The 20,778-nt window shown below is 34.7% G+C and overlaps 1 protein-coding gene across 1 annotated transcript in view; it reads left to right on the forward strand.

The window, feature by feature from the left end:
- The window catches only part of SLC4A10 (solute carrier family 4 member 10), a 278,985-nt gene that overhangs the window by 184,662 nt on the left and 73,545 nt on the right, over positions 1–20,778 (forward strand). Inside the window, exons 9-11 of the mRNA XM_090280326.1 lie at positions 1,044–1,201; positions 4,195–4,282; positions 16,332–16,478. Coding sequence (XP_090136452.1) covers positions 1,044–1,201; positions 4,195–4,282; positions 16,332–16,478 — 393 coding nt within the window. The remainder of the gene's footprint in view (positions 1–1,043; positions 1,202–4,194; positions 4,283–16,331; positions 16,479–20,778) is intronic.

Genomic DNA, 20,778 nt, shown 5'->3' on the forward strand with positions numbered 1-20,778 from the left:
ATCTGGTCTAAAAAAAATCTCTGCCTCACCTGTATTTGCCAGAGCTCTTCTCTCTCTCTCTCTCTCTCTCTCTCTCTCTCTCTGCTGTTCCCACTTTGATCTTTGGCCCCCATTTCATTAACACAAGAGCATAAAACCTATTACTAGAGCAGATAAAAATCTCATTCTCCCTACAAAGTGATTTCCATAAAGCAACTCAGATGAGTTAGAAACAAGAAAGAGGCTGTGTAAAACTGACTTTAAAGTCACCGCTTGGTTTGTATCGAGGCCCTGTGCATAAAAAGTAGTATTTACTCTTAAAAACATTAACATTCATTTTTTCAGACTTCACCCTTTAAGCATTTTTTCTTGTTAATGATCACTTTTGTTTTGTGTACATTCATTTCAATCACAGACATCTCATATCGAGAAATTAAACTATGGCTCTTTAGCCACACCAAATGTTAATACTTTCATTCTTGTTTCCTTTGCTATATCTAAATTCTCTGATGAGAAATTAAAATTGAAGAATGATCAGACTAAGTATAGAATTTGAAGGATATGGAGTAAGGACTGAAGTCATAATTAACACTGTAAGGACAAACATATTTATATTTTTTTGACTAGGCATATTCTGAGTATTAATGAAAATGCATCATGCACAGAATTTAAATAATGTAACATAAAATACTTAAATCTATTGGGACATGGTAATTATATTATGACTAAAGTATACTAACTTAATTAAGCACATGCTCTTTTCTTTCCGAAAATTTCAAGATTGCTGATACTGAAGAAGTATCTTTTAAAGATATTGAATAGAGAAGCTAGAGTATTCAGTTTATTGATGAGAAGTTAGAAAAATATACAAGTAAAGAAATAAAGGTATTTCTAAAGGGCAAAAGACATGTTTAACTACTTAAAAAACTTATTTATACTATATATAAGCTATATTTATTTAAACTATATTGGTGTTTTACCATATGTGAAGCACTGTGCTAGGATATAATTTAGCAAATTTTTCCAATTTTGATTTATCTTTTCTTACTTTGTGACACTTGCAGGTTGATCTGCATTTTATGAAAAAAATTCCTCCAGGTGCTGAAGCTTCAAACATCTTAGTTGGGGAATTGGAGTTTTTGGACCGAACTGTAGTTGCGTTTGTGAGGTTGTCTCCAGCTGTATTGCTTCAAGGACTGGCTGAAGTCCCAATCCCAACCAGGTAAAAAGTATAAGAGCTTTTTTTGCATTTTTCTTAAACCATTTCTTTTTAGTGTGGAAAAAAGAAACAAGGAGTAAATATAATTTACTCTTAAGAGTTTTTTTCTAGAAACTAATACACAAAAACTGTTGTTTCTTCTTGTTTGTGGAGGAGGCAGAAAAGTTCTTTAAAAATTATTCTTTACTCCTTCCTCTCAAACCTTCATGTTTCCTTTTAGGCATGCTCCTCATCTCTAATACCCTGGTTTATGTCATCAAATAAATCCTTTCTTATAATTTTGTTAAAAGTAATAAAATGTTAGGCTTTTCTCAAAGATTGTGTTTGGCTGTGGGCCAAACAAGATCCTGTATATGAGTGTGGTCAAACTAAAAAAATATCAAAGTTTTCAAGGCTTGGTTTATGCTTGAATGAGTAGGCCTTCAAAGTACATGTAAGTGGTAACAATAGGTTAGTCCCTGCTGTATCTAATGTACTGTATGTTTCAGTCCTAGGCGCAGTATACCTCCCATACATAGGGGCTGAAGAATCATTTATAGTAGCATCATGGTAATGTGACTGAATCCAAATCAAAAGTACAAATTTAATTTGATTATCTAAATTTGTTTCTCATTCAACTATACATAAAACTAACAACTTAGGGATAGTATAAACTGAATTATAATTATTTACGATTTATCTCTATTTTATAGAGATAAATAAACAGGCAAAAATGTACAGAAAAAATAATTAACTTCAGCACATTAGGTTCTTAGCAATTCACCCGGGAACCTTTTCTTTCCTTCTTCCTCCATCAAATGTGATTTCTATATAAAGACAGCCTTTAACTCTGATCTTCTTTTCATAGCAAAACATGTCTCTCCCAGACCTCATCTTTCCCATGACTGGTGCCCGTTATTTAATACTTTGTTTCAGATGCCGTTTGTTTGCCTCCTCTTCCCAAATGTCAAATGCCTCAGTCAGGTTAAAATGACATAAAGTTCAGGTGCTGTGGCATCTGGGTTTGTAAAATATTTCCTCTATGAACCTTTGGCCTTAACTCAAAACACAGGGATCATATTACTCTGTGCTTTGATTATGCATAAAAGATCCCCCAAATATAGACTAGTTGAGTCAGGAGAGGCCTTATTGTGTAAGAACTCAGCTAACTGAAATGGGATTCAGTGTTCAAGTACCTATTCAGTGTTTAAGTATCTACCTATTCCCGAATCTGGTTTAAGGAAGGAACTGATTATCATTCAGGTTACAGAAAAAAGTTCATCCTTTTGGAGTGCTACTGAGACTTCTGATACATACCAACTTCGATTTTAAAAGGGTAAGGATGAACTGAGTGCATCAAGGTGGCATCTGACTGTATGACTAAGACTAATTTTTCTACACACTTATTCTGTAACCTATTAAGTTTCTGGGATTTTGGGATTAAGATTTCAGATGTCAACATAACTAATTGTATAGGTAGTATTTTAGTAGTTTAAAATTCCGTTTTAGTCTCTCAATCAGTGTATTCCTATTCTACCATTTAAGATATTATCTGATGAACTCTGAGTAAATGATGGTTATTTATGACCATGATGGTTCCTGTATTTAAAAGGAAAGAAAAGAAAAATTCCCAGGAGTAAAGTCATAATGAGGTTATGCACCCTCACTTTGAAAACTGTCAAGGTTTAGGTGACTTTGTTTCATACTGATATAGCAAATTATGTGTAGAGAACAATGGAGGAAAAATTAGGGGAATGGGAGAGCCACTGTATGTGGAGAAATTAAAAAAGACTGGTTAGGAAAGGTGTAAAATAAAAAGTTAGGCAAAAATTGAGTAGAACAAAGAAAGCCATTTGAGGTTCCTAATTTTCCTTCCTCGGGTGGACAAAAGGGCACCCATAACTATAACAGCAACACATAGTAAAAATATCAGAAAATAATCTTTAGGATTTTATGAAGAGCCCATGGAATGGAAACCTGAAATAGACACATGTACATAAGTTAGGAATTTTCTTAAAATTATTATAGGTGATAAAGCATCTGGCACCACATTAAACTATTCCTGTTTTAAATGTACAGTGCAAATTACCATAGAGTAGAAATTGACTTGTATTCATTTTCAGCTGACACAAAAACTTAATGTCAGACCCTATGGGACTGTGTAAAAATGGTTCATGTAAAAACATGTGTAATTGCTAAAGTTTATAAGTAAATGAAATATAGAATTATAGTACCTATTTTCATATACCTTACAAAGTCATTTGTCTTCATACTTCAGAGCATAAACCATTTAACAAATTAATGCTATAGAATTATATTGCAGAACATAGGGAATTTAAAATTTTTCAACTACCAGTCCTGCAAAGTTAGAGCACGAATTGGGTTCTTCAAAAACTCCAGTTGTGATGATGGCTTTGCCAGACTTTCAACTTATTTAGGTTGAATATCACAGCGCAGCTGGTATTTTTATTCCTCCAGCATTGGAATTAATAGATCATTAACTCCCCATTTTTTTCTCCCTAACTTGTCTTTGATTCTTGACAATAATTTTTTCTATTTGTGTACATTTTACATGCACCTATTATTTTTTGATCATATGTTCTTTCTTTGTTCATACAACTATATTACCTTTGCCCCCCTTCTACCTAGTTCGACAATTTGCTTATTAATGAATTCTTTTTTTTACAATTCAGAAAGTTTTAATCAGATTTTACTTTTGTCACCTTACTCTAAGAATTACAGAATTGTTAAAATTCTCACTAATGACTATGTAGGTTCTGTCAGTATCAACATGAGGGAAACAATGAGATCAAAATAATCGCAGATTCCCATTGCTTAAGAGCATAGGAGTCAACCATTATGAAATATTTCAAAATAATAAACTGAAAAAATACCAAAATATTTTACATAGAAATCCCCACCTGCAGTAATTCCTTTGAGATGAGTGATTCTGAACTACTAAAATAATTTATACATTTCTACTATGAAACATTTGTTTTATTTTTTCTTAATTACAGATTTTTGTTCATTCTTCTGGGACCCCTGGGAAAGGGTCAACAGTACCATGAGATTGGCAGATCAATTGCAACCCTAATGACAGATGAGGTATTTATTCAAATTCATTGGGAACATTTTGCCCACTAGGTACACCTAACTTTTGGGACTCCTGTATTCATGACAATTTACTGTGAATTGGATTTTTCCATATTGAATCCCCCTTCTCCTATGTTTCTACTATGAAATGTCCTTTGGAAAAATTTGTTTAAAAGGGATAATAAATTTACACACATGAATATAAAGCTTTAAAACCTCATAGTTTAAAAAATTTGTTATTTAGTGATGTTTAGAATATGTTTATTAATATTCTCCTTACATTATATGTGTTTTCAGAGCAAGTATTACTATTACTATTTATTATTATCATTGCAAATCTTGTTTTGGGAAAAGTAATAAACATTTTTTAAAGGATTTATTTATTTATTTTTAGAGAGATGGGAAGGGAGGGAGAAAGAGAGGGAGAGAAACATTGATCAGTTACCCTTGCATTGCACCCTGACCAGGGACTGAACCTGCAACCTGGGCATCAGGACCTCAAATCAAACCGGTGAACTTTTGCCCTGTAGTATGATGCCCAACCAATTGAGCCACCCTGGTCAGAGCTTGAAAAAATATTTTAACAACTTTATTGAAATAAAATTCACATGGTACACCATTCACCCATTTGAAGAGTACAGTTCATTGGCTTGTAGTATGTTCAGAGTTGTATGCAACAACAGGGAATGGAAAAAATAATTTTAAAGTCTCAAGAAAAACAATGGCAGTTTATCTGAATAGTATACATGACAATAAAAATGATGAAACATATATCAGTTCTCTTTTTAATGGCCTTATGTAGTTGTTCTTAACCTGGGAGTGTTTGAACAATTAGAAAACTATAGATGGATTTTCAAGGGGACTGATACAGCACATAAATTTTCTAGGTAGAAGATTTGTATGTAGATTTTTTGAACCAAAAGAGCTTTCATGAGCATCTTGAAGAGTTCTGTATCTCAAAAATGTAAGATCAATAAAAAATAACACAAAATGTAGTGTTATATAACTGACTTCTTGTATTCCCCAACACCTTATGGAAATCTATTTTTATTGTTTTATTGTTTTTCTTATTAGAAAGGAGCAGATGCAAAAGATCACGGAAGGGACACAAATTCAAAATTTAGTAGTAAATAACAAATGGGATTATATAATTTTAGAATCTCATCTACAAAATTTAGTGATGTATTTACTGACCTCATGGCTATGAATACTTTAGATCTGTAAAAAGAGCAAATTAATAGTGAATATAACTTTTCATAATCTTAGAAATCTGAAAATTTGAACTTGTGTTTGATAGAAATTCTATTATATCTGTTCAAATTATGTTTTATGGTTTTATATCAATATGTTTTTGATATTTACAAATAGGAAACCAAAAGCTAGAAGAATCACATTTTCCCCATCAGTTTCAGAAAAAAATCCCAGCTTACTGAGTGTATTAGTTTCCTATGGCTTCCATAAAAAAATTACATAAGCTGAGTGATTAAAACAAAAGTAATGTATTTTCTCATATTTAGGGGTGAGGGGCAGAAATCTAAAGTCAAGGTGTCAGCAGGGCCATCTTCTCTGAAAGCTGTAGAAGAGAAACTTTCCTTGTCTACCTTCTGGTGGCTCATGGTGTTCCTTGGCTTGTGGCAGCAGAAGTCCAGTTTCTGCCTCCATCTTCCCATGGCCTCTCCCTTGTGTCTCTATGTGTCATCTACTTTTCTGTGTTTTATAAAAACAGTCATTGGATTTAGAGACTATCCTAATCCAGGATGACCTCCGCTTAAGATTCTTACCTTAATTATACCTGTAAAGACCCTTATTTCAAATAGTCATATTCTCAGGTTCAGGTGGATTTATATATTGAAAGGACTCTATTCCATCCACTAGAAAAGTAACATTTTATTGAAGAAATATGAGAGAAGATGAAAGAGTGAAAAAAAGTGCTTCATGAGGACCATAGACATGCTCTAATAGAACTCTTATGAGATAACAGAGTACCTTTGCTTGTAGTATCTCCATGTTGATTAATACCTCGGAATTTTTACAATATTGCAATATAAGTGACACTGTTATTTGTATTCTATAACTTTATAGGCAAATATATTTCATGTTATATTATGCTTTCACATCTAAGACATCAAGATATTACATTAAGATATCTCTGGGGTATGGATCATTGTTACATGGTGAAAGGAGCATATTGTGTCATGGGAGTTCATACATACTCAGGGTATCTCTCTTCCTAAAACTACCTTCCTCCAATTAGGAGACAATATTTTCTCATTGAAAATGTCAATGTCCAAGGTTTTGTTTTTTGATTTTTAGATTTAGAGAGCAGAGCTCCTTTTATTTTATTGTTTAGCCTTTATAAATTTTTAATTTTAGTTTGCAAAAGCATAGTTTACTGATTTGAAAGTTTGAAATAGATTATGAAGGAAAAGGAAGTCTTCCTTATTATTTCTCAGAATATCAAACATTAAGAGACAAATAACCTGTGAAATAAATAACCATAACTAAATATCACCAATTTACTCTGTCCATGAAATCAATTCTTGTGCTGCTGGATTTTTCTTATAGTAGTCTACATTTGTAAATTCACCTGTTTTTGAACTAAAAAGACTCTAGGAAATCACTCCTCAGTCCCAAGGTACCATCTCACAATTGGCTAAGCATTGTATGCTTTAAGCTCTGAAGCTTATATATATGAATTTCTCCTTTTTTTGTGGGGGTGGTGGTAGGTGCATTTTATTTTTAAATTTTTTTATAACAGAGAAACATTCATGTTTTTTAAATTTTAGATTTAGAATAAGAGCAGATAAGGACTTCCATTTATTTCTTTGATTAATGAGCCACTTAATGGAGGCTCAGTATGCATTATGTAGACTTGAAACTTTAGAGTTTAGCTTTAGGGCAATTTTTGACTTTCTGAGAACAGTGGGATAGAGAAGGAGAAATTCAGTCAGAAAGTTACTCCAAAAGAAGAGAGCTGTTAATTATAATAGGACATGTTAATCACAATAGTACATTCATGACTATCAAAAATGTTTAAAAGAGAAAATAATAGACTTCTGGTCAAGACAGAGGCATAGGTAAACATGCCTCACTTCCTTGCACAACTACAGCAAAAATTACAACTAGACTACAAAACAAATATCACCCACCAAGATCAGAAAATCAAGCTTATGGAATTTCAGCAATCAAGGATTTAAAGAAGCTGCATTCATCCAGATGGGTAGAAGGGGTGGAGACCCAGATATGGATGGAGAGGAGTGGAGAGGTGGTGAGACATGGAAAGGGTGGTCCCACATCCACATGTGGTGGATAAAAATCAGGAGGGATACCACCAGATTGAAGAATCCCAGTCCCAGACAGACCAGGCCACTCAGCCCCAGGGTTCCAGCTCCAGGAAGGTAAGCCCCACAACTTCTGGCTGTAAAAGCCAATTTGGATTGGGGCAGCGGAAGAAACTGCTGGATTATCAGGTGACTCCTCTTAAAGGGCCCACAATGGATTTAAGGTTTATGCAGACTCACCCCCTCTGGGATTGAGCACCAGGGCAATAGCTGGAGGGGCATCAGTGGCATATAGGGAGAGACTGAAGTGACTGGCAACAGGGTGAGTGCCTGGAGACAGCTTCCTCCTGGGCAAAACTCCAGAGGCCAGGCAGCAGCATTGTCCCCTCTCTGAGCCCTCCCCAACACAGAGCAACAGAGCAGTGACACAGGCTGCCTTGCCCTGGTGATTACCTAAGGCTCCACCCCATACAACTTACAGGTGCGCTTTTCTACACTAGGCCATGCTACTAACACAGGGAGACAAAGCAGCTCTACATAATACACAGAAACAAACAACAAACACAAGGAGGCTGCCAAAATGGGGAAACAAAGAAATATGGTTCAAACGAAAGAACAGGAAAAAAAACTCCAGAAAAAGGATTAAAAAAAAAAGGGGGTGGGGTGGGGGGAGATAAGCAACCTATCAGATTCAGAGTTCAAAATGCTGATTATCAGGATGCTTAAGGAACTCGTTGGATACTTCAACAGCATAAGAAAGGCCCAAACAGTAATGGAGGTTACATTAAGTGAAATAAAGAGAAATCTATAAGGAACCAACAGTGAAGGGGATGAAGCTGAGAATCAAATCAATGATTTGGAACATAAGGAAGAAAAAACATTCAATCAGAACAGCAAGAGGAAAAATGAATTGAAAAAAAAATGAGGATAGGCTAAGGATCCTCTGGGTCATCTTCAAACATACCAATATCCAAGTCATAGGGTTGATAGAAGGAGAAGAGGAGGTACAAGAAATTGAAAAATTATTTGAAAAAATAATAAAAGAAAACTTTCCTAATTTGGTGAAGGAAATAAACATTCAAGTCTAGAAAGCACAGAGAGTCCCAGACAGGACTACACCAAGACACATCATAATTAAAATGCCAAAGGTTAAAGATAAGAGAGAATTTTAAAAGTAGCAAGAGAAAAGGAGATAGTTACCTGTAAAAGAGTTCCCATAAGACTGTTAACTGATGTCTCAAAAGAAATTTTGCAGGCTAGAAGGGACTGGCTAAAAGTATTCAAGGTGATGAAAAGCAAGGACCTACAACTCAGATTACTCTATCCAGCAAAGCTATCATTGAGAATTGAAGGGCAGATAAAGTGCTTCTCAGACAACGTAAAACTAAAGGAGTTCATCATCATCAAGCCATAATTATATGAAATGTTAAAGGGAATTATATAAGAAAGAGAAGAAGATAAATACTATGAACATTAAAATGGCAAAAATCACAACTCTCAACAATTGAATCTAAAAAACAAACTAAGCAAACAAGTAGAACAGAAACAGAATCATAGATATGGAGATCATTTGGAGAGTTATCAAGTGGGAGGAGGAATGGGGAGAATGGGGGAAAAGGTGCAAGAATTAGGAAATACAAATTGATGCTGCAAAATAGATAGGGGGATGTTAAGAACAGTATAGGAAATGGAGTAGCGGATGAACTTATGTGAATGACCATGGACATGAACTAAGGGGAGAGGAATTGCTAGAGGGAGTGGGGTACTGGGTGGAGTGGGCAAAAGGAAAAAAATTGAGACAACTGTAATAGCATAATCAATAAAATATGCTTAAAAATAAAATAAAATAACTGACAATAAAAAAGGAGGTAATATTTTGTTGTTCAAAGTCAATGTGGAAAAATTATTCTGCTTATCTAAGTACTTTGAAGGCTATTGAGTAATTGTATTTATTAAGAACAAAATTTAACCTGTTGATTCATAAAGTTCACTTTACTTAAGAAAATGGGGAATTGGATTGCATTACCATACCGAAAAATTCCATGAAAGCAGTTACCACTTATTCATTTTAGTGCCCTAATTTTTGTTAAGTGCTCAAATAAATATTTCTTAATGAGCTCTTTTTGTGTTTTTCCTCTCTGTACTGGGAACTCCTCTCTTTTCCTTTTGTATCTTCCACTTAGCATAGTGTCTGGCCCTCAGAGTTCAATGAGTTTCTTTTTTAATTTTAATTTTATTTTTTAAATACAGTTTACAGTCAATATCATTTTGCATTAGTTTCTGGTGTACAGCATAGTGGCTAGATAATCATATATGATTTGATTTACATGTGAAACCTGAAGGACAAATAAACAAAATAGAAACAGACTCAATACGTTTTTTAAATATTTTATTTATTTATTTTTGAGATAGGGGAAGGGAGGGAGAAAGAGAGGGAGAGAAACATCGATTGGTGGCTTCCCATATGTGCCCTTGGAGGCTAAACCTACAACCCAGGCATATGCTCTGACCAGGATTTGAACCTACAATTTGCCACACTGATCAGGGCTCCATAAGTTTTTTTTTTAATGAACTGAAGACTTGATGTATTAGTATTTTTAGCAATACTTTATCTTGAATCACTCCAATAACTTATTTTCTTCCTTTTTGTTGATTATTACTAGAGATAAATCATGTGATTTTGATTATTAGCACTACTACCAATGTATTGATCTCTTTTGACTCTTGAAAATTATTAAACACTTCAATGACCTTTTGTTTATGTAGGTAGGGTGCCAATATTTATCATAATAAAATTCGAAATAGAGAATTTAAAAAGTATATATTTATGAATTTATTTAAATATAACAATAAAAAGCCATTGTATATTAACACAAATAACATAGTTTTATGAAAAGAAAGAAAATTACTAAGAAGAGTGCCATTGTTTTTCTTGTTCTGGATTTTTGAGCCAACAATTTTCTCTATTATCCAGATTTTAAAACAGCAGTGATTTTGTTCATTTAGCAAACATGGCCAATAGATAGTAGCCACTTAAGAAATACATTTGAAATTTATGTTCATGTTTTTTCCATTCTTAAAATAAAAATCTCTTACTGCTTACTATAGCATCTACCATTGAAGAAGTGTTGATTGAATCTAAATCTCAATACCTTTACAGGAATAGTCTCTACTTAGTCCTGAATATCTTAGCTGTATTCATCTCTTAGCACATTGCAGTGATTTTTGTCACTACCACTGTACTGAAACTGCTTTAAGTAAGGTCACCATTTTCACTTGGTGTATCCTATCTTTAGTACTCATGTCACTTGATATCTTATTGGCTTTGACATTATTAACCTTTCTTTCTTTTTTTCCTATGAAGAACAGCTAAAAGTCGTTGTATGCTAAATCTTTGAGATTTGTATTATTGCTTATGCTGAGGTCATAAATATATCCTTCTATATTATGTTCCATGAGTTTTATGCATTATCACTCACTTTAAACTTTTTAATCTACCTAGAATTGCATTTGGTTTAAGATGTGGGTAGAGATCCAATTTCATTTTTATATAATCACTTGGCTTAGTATTGTTTATTGATTTGTTCATCATTTATTCAATGGATAGCAATGCCTGCTTTCAAAAGAAAAATCCATCTCTGTGCCATCACTGTTTTAATTATAGCAGCTTTACTATAATGAGTCTTGGTCTCTAGTGGGGCAAATGGTTCCCTTATTTTTTTCTTCATTCATTCATTCAATGTGTATTGATCAAATGTGAACTATTTATCAGACACTCTTGCAATTACTGTGGATGTAACAGTGAACGAAATGGACAAAATCCTGTGTTTCATCGAGCTAATAATAGTCTAGTGGAAAGACAGACTAACATATAGATAAGTGGAAAATGTGCTACATGGCGATGAGTGCAATGGAAGACACCATGACATCAGGAAGGGAGAAAGTGGAGGGATGGGTGGGTGCAAGTCGGAGTTTGGTGGCCAGGGAAGGCCTCACTGGAAGATGTTTCAGCAGAGAAGGAAAGGAGGAAGAAGAGAAAGCTATTCAGATATCTGAGGAAAGAGCTTTCCAAGCAAAAACATAAACAAGAGCAAATTCTTTGAGACTGAAGTGCCTGGGGAAGAACAAGGAGAACATGGCAGGACAGCAGGTAGAGAGGGAGAGAACAGTAGGCAATGAAGTCAGAGAGGTAACTGGCCAGTCTGTGTAGGGTTTTTGTAGGTCATGTAAGGATTTTGAGCTGGGTTACAAATGGAAGATTTTGAGGAGATAAATGACGTGATATATGCTATATTTTAAAAAGGATCACTGAACTCCTGGGTTCAGTACTTGTGGAGGAGCAAGAGCAAAAGCAAAGACCACTTAAGAGGCCATTGCAACAATCTAGGCAAGCAATGGTGCTGAGAGAAATCAATGCAATTCCAGTCAAAATCTCAACAGAATTTATTAAGCAGCTTGATAAGCTTATTCTAAACAATATATGGAACAAAGTTCAAAACAGATTTGGTGTGTGTTTGTTTGCTGGTTTGTTTTTTCCTAATTCACTGATGCTTTTCTCAGTCTCCTTTTCCGGATCCTTCCATCTCCCCACCCACTGCATTGAGGAGAAATTTGCTCCTTAATTATCCCCTCTGGCTCCTATGTTATCAGTTTTTCCCTCCCTACTATATCAGTTTTATTACCCTACAAAGATGTTCTAAATCTCCTGTCTTTTAAAAGGAAGAGAAAGGAAGGGGAGAGGAAGGAAGGAAGAAAAGAAGAAAGGAAAAAAGGAAAGACACTTCCTAATTGTATGGTTTTGGACAAGTTAACTTCAACTCTTTCTGCCTCAGTTTCCTCATCTTCACTGGGAATGATAATATTAGTGCATATTTCATGTTATTATTGAGATAAAGGTATATTTATTGTTTACTGAATATTGAAGGTAAAGTGGTAGATATTAAAGACTTGTTCACTGGCTTCATGGAACAACCCTGAAGGCATCCTTGACTTCTCTATTTCTTTCACATCCAGAACCAGTTTATCAGTAAAGCTTCCTGGCTCTACTTTCACAATATTTCCAGAATGCTACTACTTCTCACTTCCTGAACTGTCATCACCTGGCTTTCACTCTTATCACCTGGGCTATCTCCATTATTACCCTATTATTGCAATAGACTCCTAGTTGTTATCTCGCCCTTGCACCATTTATTCTTTTCTCAACCCTACAGCTAGAGCAATCGTTCTTCTGCTCAAGACCCCCTAATGGCTTCCCATCTTATTCAGGGTAAAAGTCGAAGTCCTTATAATAATCTACAAAGCCCTACTGGATGTCTTTCTGCCTCTTCTACCTTACCTCTCATACCTCCTCTCCTGTTCCTCTCCCTCTAACTCACTCCTCCCTAAGGAACTGGCCTCCTTGCTATTTCTCAGAAATGATATGCATTCTCTTACCTGATAATTTTTGCACTGGCTCCTCCCTCTGCCTGAGAAGCTCCTGCTCTGGTAGCTATTTGCCTTACATCCTTAAGTACTTAAGGTTTTTGCTGAAATGTCTACTCATTAAAGATTTCCTTATTCAACTCATTTAAAATTGCAGCATCCCCAGACATACCATTTTTCTTCTTTCCTGCTTTATTTTTCTCCATACACTTTCCACCATCCAACAAACTCTGTACTTTTATTGCTTATTTTTTATCTCCCCCCTCTCATTAAAATGTAAGCTCCACAGGGGAATGGATTCTTGTTGGTTTTGTTCACTGCTTTATATCTAACACAGACGTACTTGATAAATATTTATTGAATGAATGTTCAGAGCTCAAGTTTTAGCAGGAAAAAGGGCATTAAACAAGTAATTAAATAATTAACAATTATAATAAATAGTTATAATTATGGAGAAAGCTGTCAAAAGAAAGGACAAGGTGTCAGGGAAGTATTAACGAGATGTCCAGTCTTTGAAAGGGGATCAGAGAAGGCTTCTCAAGAAGTCAGATGTGTATTGAAATCAGGATATTAGGGTAGCTAGACAAATAGAAGGGAGGAGAGCAATTTAAAGTAATTAAGCTATTGGGGAAAATGATGATAGAAAAACAATAATAAATAAAAATTTTATTTTAAAATCAAATTGTGAAATATATATCTTTGAGGAACTTTAAAATAATAAGGAATCAGCTATTCTGGATGAATTTGGATACTTACCAGTATCTATCTAAAGCAGATACAAGATTATGTGATCTCTTAAAACAATTTTTAAATTAAATAAGATTAAGTCAAGAAAGACTCCAAGAAAATAACTATTAGCAGATAAAGAGCAGAGTAGCTAAACTCTCATTGGGATTAATAACATTTGCAATTCTTAAAAGTTCAGATTAGGTCTCATGGCCATATAAAGATCTTTAGAAGAGGGTAGCTATTCTGAGCATAAACTCAGTGGTTTATGACAGAAAAATCTGTGTTTTTATATTTAAAAATTCTCTTTCTCAAAATACAACTAGGCATTAACATACCTTTGATGTTTTTATGTTATCCTGAGAAAGGAATGTGTGTTTATTACACCAATGATTTTTTGTGAAATGTTCTTAGTTGGAAGGTAAAGAAAAAGCCTTTGAAAATCATAATCACTTCTTTAGCAGTTTATAATATCAAACTAGAAACTAAAACAAATGGTCTAAAAATAAAAAGTATTTGAAAGTAAAATTTTCCTGTAAATCTCGGGACATTTGGTTAGTGTAGTTTAGATAAGCATAAAGAATAATGCAGTAGTCCCAAACCTCAAATATTTGTTAAATTTCATTATCTGAAATACATAAAATGTCAGAAATATTTATGTTTAGTGTAAACTAATTTTCCCCATTTTTATTTTACCCACTTTTTATATATTAAGTATGTTATTTAGGAGAGATTAAGCATGCTGCAGGAATAACCAGCTAAAATCTCCATGGTTTAAGACAACCAGGATTCATTTCTCTCATGCTCTGTGTCCATCACCAACTGGTAGAATCAGTAATTATAGTCACTCAGGCTCATAGAATCTTCAGCTCGACCTGTTTTCTCAGTCATTTCCATTTGAATGTGATATATATACACCTAAATAGAGCAGACTTAATCCTAATATCAAAGAAAGCAAGGACCACAATTCTACTCTACATTTAGAAGACCCGCTGTCTCTGTCAATAGCCTAATTGACTACCAGAGGGTTTGTGTGTGTGTAAATGTAGCTCATACTTTGAATGGAAATATACTTTCTAAACTATATAGATATGATATAGATCAGAAAATCCTATTTATAACATTATTATTTGATAATTGAAACAAAATTAACCTTTTAAATTAGTTTATGTATGCTCAGATTTCTAATATAGTCTATAAATTTTCATTTTAATTTTAAGCAAGAGTCTCTTTCAGAAAGTTTGATTTAGTACACATAAATAACCTTTGCCAAGCTTGAATCACTAATTCTAGTTTAATGAGCTTCCTTCTGTGCAAGCTAAAAAAATATTAATACTTTTCCTCCCACCTTCTAAGTTCTTCTAGGCTGGGCTAATAACCAAATTAACAGAGACACATTAACAGGAGAAAATCAAAGTTTCATATGTGTGTGGGTAATTCACATAGGCAGAAAATTCCAAAAACAGTGAGACAAAATTGGTACCTAAGACATTTTGGACAAGGGAGAAAGGCGGCATGGGAACAGGGTATTAGATTTCAGAGGTGAGAATGGGCCATTGACAGGTAGTTGAAGAAGCGAGAAACAGATCAGGCAAGAAAATCCTTACTAGGTGACTCAGAAACAATGGGACACTCAGGGTATCTAGCAAACAAGCACCTGCCTAAAGCCCTCTCATTTACCATACATAATTCAAATTAGACTAAGGCTCATTCCTAAAATCTTCCAGAAGCAGGTTTTGAAACCTGAAAAGTCAGTGTCTGTGCTGCCTGTCAACTACCAGACCCAGTTAGCAGAGACAGGGATTGAATCTTTATGGGCACTTTATTCAGATGGTTGGCAATCTGAGAAGATGGCAGGTTTATACCCTAACAGGCTGTTTTTACATTCCATTACAAATGGACCCTTTTTATAAGGAGAAGAAAAGTGTAGGTAAGGAGTTGGAATTCAGGCAAAAAGTTAATCAGATAAAAGATGCGGCGTTCTTACTCTGTGTCCCGGGTGGTGGTCCTTGTGTCCTGGGCAGTGATCGTCTCCCCCTGGAGCACAATGGCTCAGATACCACCTTGATTGCTTGCAGTCCTCCTGGGGCACAAAAGTGGAACTGTTTTTGGTCTCCTGGAGTCAAGGTGGGTCATACCTCCAGTTCCTGAAACAATAGTTTTATATATATATTGATTACTAAGTTTATTAACTGTTATCTGATACTAAAGTTTTCCAACATTTGAGTCCCCCAACAGTTTCTCTCTCTGAATCTCTTGGGCTGGAAGGGGAAGAAGGGTCAAAGTTCTTTCTGAGTGTTTTGTTTCTCGATAAATAGTTTAAAATCAATATTCCCCCCAAAAGCAGCTTTAGGGTGGCAGAATTTTGGTCTCTTCACTTACATCCTCCTTTCCCTTTTCCTTACTCTTGCCTCCAGAAAGTTCAACATTCATTCTAGCATTCTGAGAAAAAAATATATGTATCTTTGGGCATTTATATATTAAACTAAATTATAAGATTTTGTTACATTAAAAACTTCTGTTTCTTCAAATTGTATAAGCACATGTAAGATAACTAGGAAATAGAAACACTGAAGAGATTAAGATTTTGTAATTTAAAAAATCTCTAAATGATATTTCTTTTCCTTCTATAGGTATTTCATGATGTTGCTTACAAAGCTAAAGATCGTAATGACTTGGTATCAGGAATTGATGAATTTCTGGATCAGGTTACTGTTCTCCCTCCTGGGGAATGGGACCCAAGCATTCGTATAGAGCCTCCAAAAAATGTTCCTTCCCAGGTATGTATATTTGAAAATACTGTTAAAAATTCCATCATTTTTGTCTTTTAAATACATCTACCAAAATTGTATAACCTTTCAAAATGCTGTACTCTCTGTGATATTGTGCTTTATAATACATAAGTACATATTTGGTGCTTCTCCTGTTTCTGGCACATAACTCCTAAAACCTTGGAATTTCCTGTGATGAGAGCATCAAAAGTGTCTTTTGTTACATTAGAGAGGTGGCTTCTGGAAATCCACATGGAGGCTGATTGCCAGTAAAGCCAGCTGTGTGATTAGCCCACCTCCAGGGAGGGGACAGGGGCTAGATATCGAGTTCAATCACCAATGGCCAGTGTTTAATCAGTCATGCCTATGAGTGAAGCCTCCATAAAGCCCCAAAGGGATGGGGTTCAGAGAGCTTCAAGATTGCTGAACACATGGAGATTGAGGAGAGTCATGCATCTGGAGAGGAGAGGACATAGAAGCTTCTTGTCCTTTCCCTGACCTAGCCCTACACATCTCTAACACTTGCTGTTCCTGAGTTATATCTGTTTACAGTAAACTGATGTGCTAGTGAGTTAAAACATATTATAAAGGATAAAAATTAATTAAAAAAAATTTAATCTTTACTGTATTTTTTTCCATTACAATTTAGTCCTCCCTCCCCCAGTAATCATCACACTGTTGCCCATGTCCATGAGTCCATTTTCCCTTTTTGCTCAATCCTTCCAACCGCTACCATCACCCCACCACCCACACTAGCTGCCATCTGCTGTCCGTCTATGAGTCTGTCTCTGTTTTGCTTGTTAGTTCAGTTTGTTCATTAGATTCCACATGTGTGTGAAATCATGTGGTATTTGTCTTTCTCTGACTGGCTTACTTCAGTTAGCATAATGTTCTCCAGGTTTATTGATACTGTTGCAAAGGGTGAAATTTTCTTCTTTTTTTTATGGCCAAGTAGAATTCCATTGTGTAAATGTCCCATAGTTGTTTTATCCATTCATCTACTGATGGACACTTGGGCTGCTTCTGTATCTTGCTGTTTGAAAATAACGCTGCAGTGAACATCATGGTGCTCATGTTTTTTGAATTAGTGTTTTGAGTTCCTTCAGATATATTCCCAGAAGTGGGATTGCTGGGTCAAAAAGACAGATCCATTTTTAATTTTTTGAGGTATCTCCACACTGCTTTCCACAGTGGCTGTATCAGTCTGCATTCCCACCAATAGTGCAAAAGGGTTCCCTTTTCTCCACATCCTTGCCAGCACTTGTTCTTAATTGATTTATTGATGATAGCCATTCTGACAGGTGTGAGGTGATATCTCAGTGTGGTTTTAATTTGCATTTCTCTGATGATTAGTGATTGTTGAACATCTTTTCATATGTCAATTGGCCATCTGTTTGTCCTCTTTGGAGAAGTATCTATGCAGGGCCTTTGCCCATTTTTTAATTGGGTTCTTTGTTTTTTCTGGTGTTGAGTTTTATAAGTACTTTATAAATTTTGGATATTTACCCCTTATCAGATGTATCAGTGAATAGGTTCTCCCATTCTGTGGGTTGTCTTTTTATTTTGTTGATGGTCTCCTTTGCTGTGCAAAACCTTTTTAGTTTGATATAATCTCATTTGCTTATTTTTTATTTTGTTTCTCTTGTCTGGGGAGATATATCTAATAAAAACCTTTTACGAATTATATCTTGAGATTTTGCTGCCTATGTTTCCTTCTAGGATTTTTATGGTTTTGGGTCTAACATTTAAGTCTTTGATCCATTTTGAATTTATTCTTGTGTGTTGGGTAAGAAAGTGGTCTAGTTTCATTTTTCTGCACATATCCGACCAATTTCATAACACCATTTATGGAATAAACTATCTTTAACCCATTGTATGTGCTTGCTTCCCTTGTCAAATATTAATTGACTATCAAGGTGTGGGTTTGTTTCTGGGCTCTCTATTCTCTTCCATTAGCTATGTGTCTATTTTTATGCCAGTACCAGACTGTTTTGATTACTATAGCTTTGTAGTATAATTTGATATTAGGTAGTGTGAGTCCTCCAACTTTGTTCTTCTTTCTCAGGATTGCTGTTGCTATGTGGGGTCTTTTGTGATTCCAAATAAATTTTTGAAATATTTGTTCCAGTTCTGTGAAATACATCATTGGAATCTTGATAGGAATTGCATTGAATCTATGATTGCTTTGGGTAGTATGACATTTTAATGATATTAATTCTTCCTATCCATGAACACAGTATGTGCTTCCATTTATTTGTATCTTCTTCAATTTCTTTCTTCAGTGTCTTATAGTTTTCCATGTACAGGTCTTTTACATCCTTGATTAAGTGTATTCTTAGGTATTTTATTCTTTTTCAAGCAATTGTGATGGGATTGTTTTCTTAATTTCCCTTTCTGTTAGTTTTTATTGACACATAATAATGCAACTGATTTCTGGATATTAATTTTGTATCCTGCTACATTGCTGAATTGATTCATAAGTTCTAGTACTTCCTTGGTGGAATCTTTGGGGCTCTTTATGTCCAATATCATGTCAATTGCAAATAAAGACAGTTGTACTTCTTCCTTTCCAATTTGGATGCCTTTTATTCCTTCTTCTTGTCTAATTTGCTGTGACTAGGACTTCCAGTGGCTAGGACATCCAGTACTATGTTGAATGAGAGTGGTAGAGGTGGATATCCCTGTCTTATTCCCAATCTTAATGGAAATGCTTGTAGTTTTTACCCATTGATTATGATGCTGGCAGTGGATTTGTCATATATAGCCTTTATTATGTTTAGGTATGTTCCTTCTATTCCCATTTTGTTGAGAGTTTTTATCATAAATCGGTGCTGGATTTTATCAAATGCTTTTCTGCATCTATGATATGATCATGTGGTTTTTATCCATTTTGTTTATATGGTGAGTCACATTTATTGATATGTCAATGTTGTAACAACCTTGCATTCTCAGAATAAATCCCACTTGGCCTTGGTGTATGATCTTTTTGATGCATTGCCTTTTTCAATTTGCTAATATTTTGTTGAGGATTTTAACATCTGTGTTCATTATGGATATTGGCCTATAATTTTCTTTGTAGTGTCTTTATCTGGTTTTGAAATTAGGATAATGCTGGCCTCATAAAATGAGTTTGGGAGCCTTCACTCCTTTTGAATTTTATGAAATAGTTTGAGAAGGAGAGGTGTTAGTTCTTGGAATGTTTGGTGAAATTCACCTGCGAAGCCATCCGGTCCAGGGCTTCTGATTGTTGGGAGTTTTTTGATTACTGCTTCAATTTCATAGGTGTAATCTGTCTATTCAGATTCTCTGATTCTTCCTGACTTAGTTTTGGAATATTGTATGTTCCTAGAAATTTATCCATTTCATCCAGGTTGTTCAGTTTGTTGGCATATAGTTGTTCATAATCTTACAACCCTTTGTGTTTCTTTGGTGACAGTTGTTATTTCTCCTCTTTCATTTCTGATTTTATTTATTTGGGTCCTTTCTCTTTTTTTCTTGATGAGTCTGTTTAAAGGCTTGTCAGTCTTGTTTATCTTTTCAAAGAACCAACTCTCAGATCCATTGATCTTTTGTATCATTTTTTTAGACTCTATTCCATTTATTTCCATTCTGATCTTTATTATCTCCTTCCTTCTAATCACGCTGAGCTTTGTTTGTTTGTTTGTGTTTTTATATTCCTGTTAGTGTACAGTTAGATTGTTTACTTGAGCTTTTTCTTGTTTTTCTGAGGTAGGCCTATAATACTATGAATTTCCCTCTTAGAGTTTCTTTCCCGGTATCTCACAGATTTTGGATTGTTATGCCTCATTTTCATTTGTTTCAAGGTATTCTTTGATTTCTTCCTTAATCTCATTGTTGACCCATTCATTGTTTAATATCATGTTATTTAGCTTCCATATTTTTGTGTGTTTTTCAGTGTTCTTGTGATTGATTTCTAGTGTCATAGCATTGTGGTCAGAGAAGATGCTTGATATGATTTCAGTCTTCTTAAATTTACTAAGACTTGTTTTGTCTCCTAACATGTGATCTATTCTAGAAAACATTCCATGTGCACTTGGAAAGTATGTCTATTCTGCTGCTTTGGGGTGAAATGCTCTGAAGATATCAATTAAATCTATTTGATCTAGTGTGTTGTTTAAGGTTGCTGCCTCCTTGTTGATTTTCTGGCTAGCAGATCTATCCAGTGAAGTCAATGGTGTATTAAAATCCCCAGTTATGACTGCTATTCTGTTGATCTCTCCCTTTATGTCCATCAGGACTTGCTTTACTTAGTTAGGTACTCCTATATTGAGTGAGTAAATGTTTCCTA

Source organism: Furipterus horrens, unplaced genomic scaffold (genome assembly GCF_987537825.1).
Source record: "Furipterus horrens unplaced genomic scaffold, mFurHor1.1.pri manual_scaffold_1, whole genome shotgun sequence".
NCBI lineage: Eukaryota > Metazoa > Chordata > Mammalia > Chiroptera > Furipteridae > Furipterus > Furipterus horrens.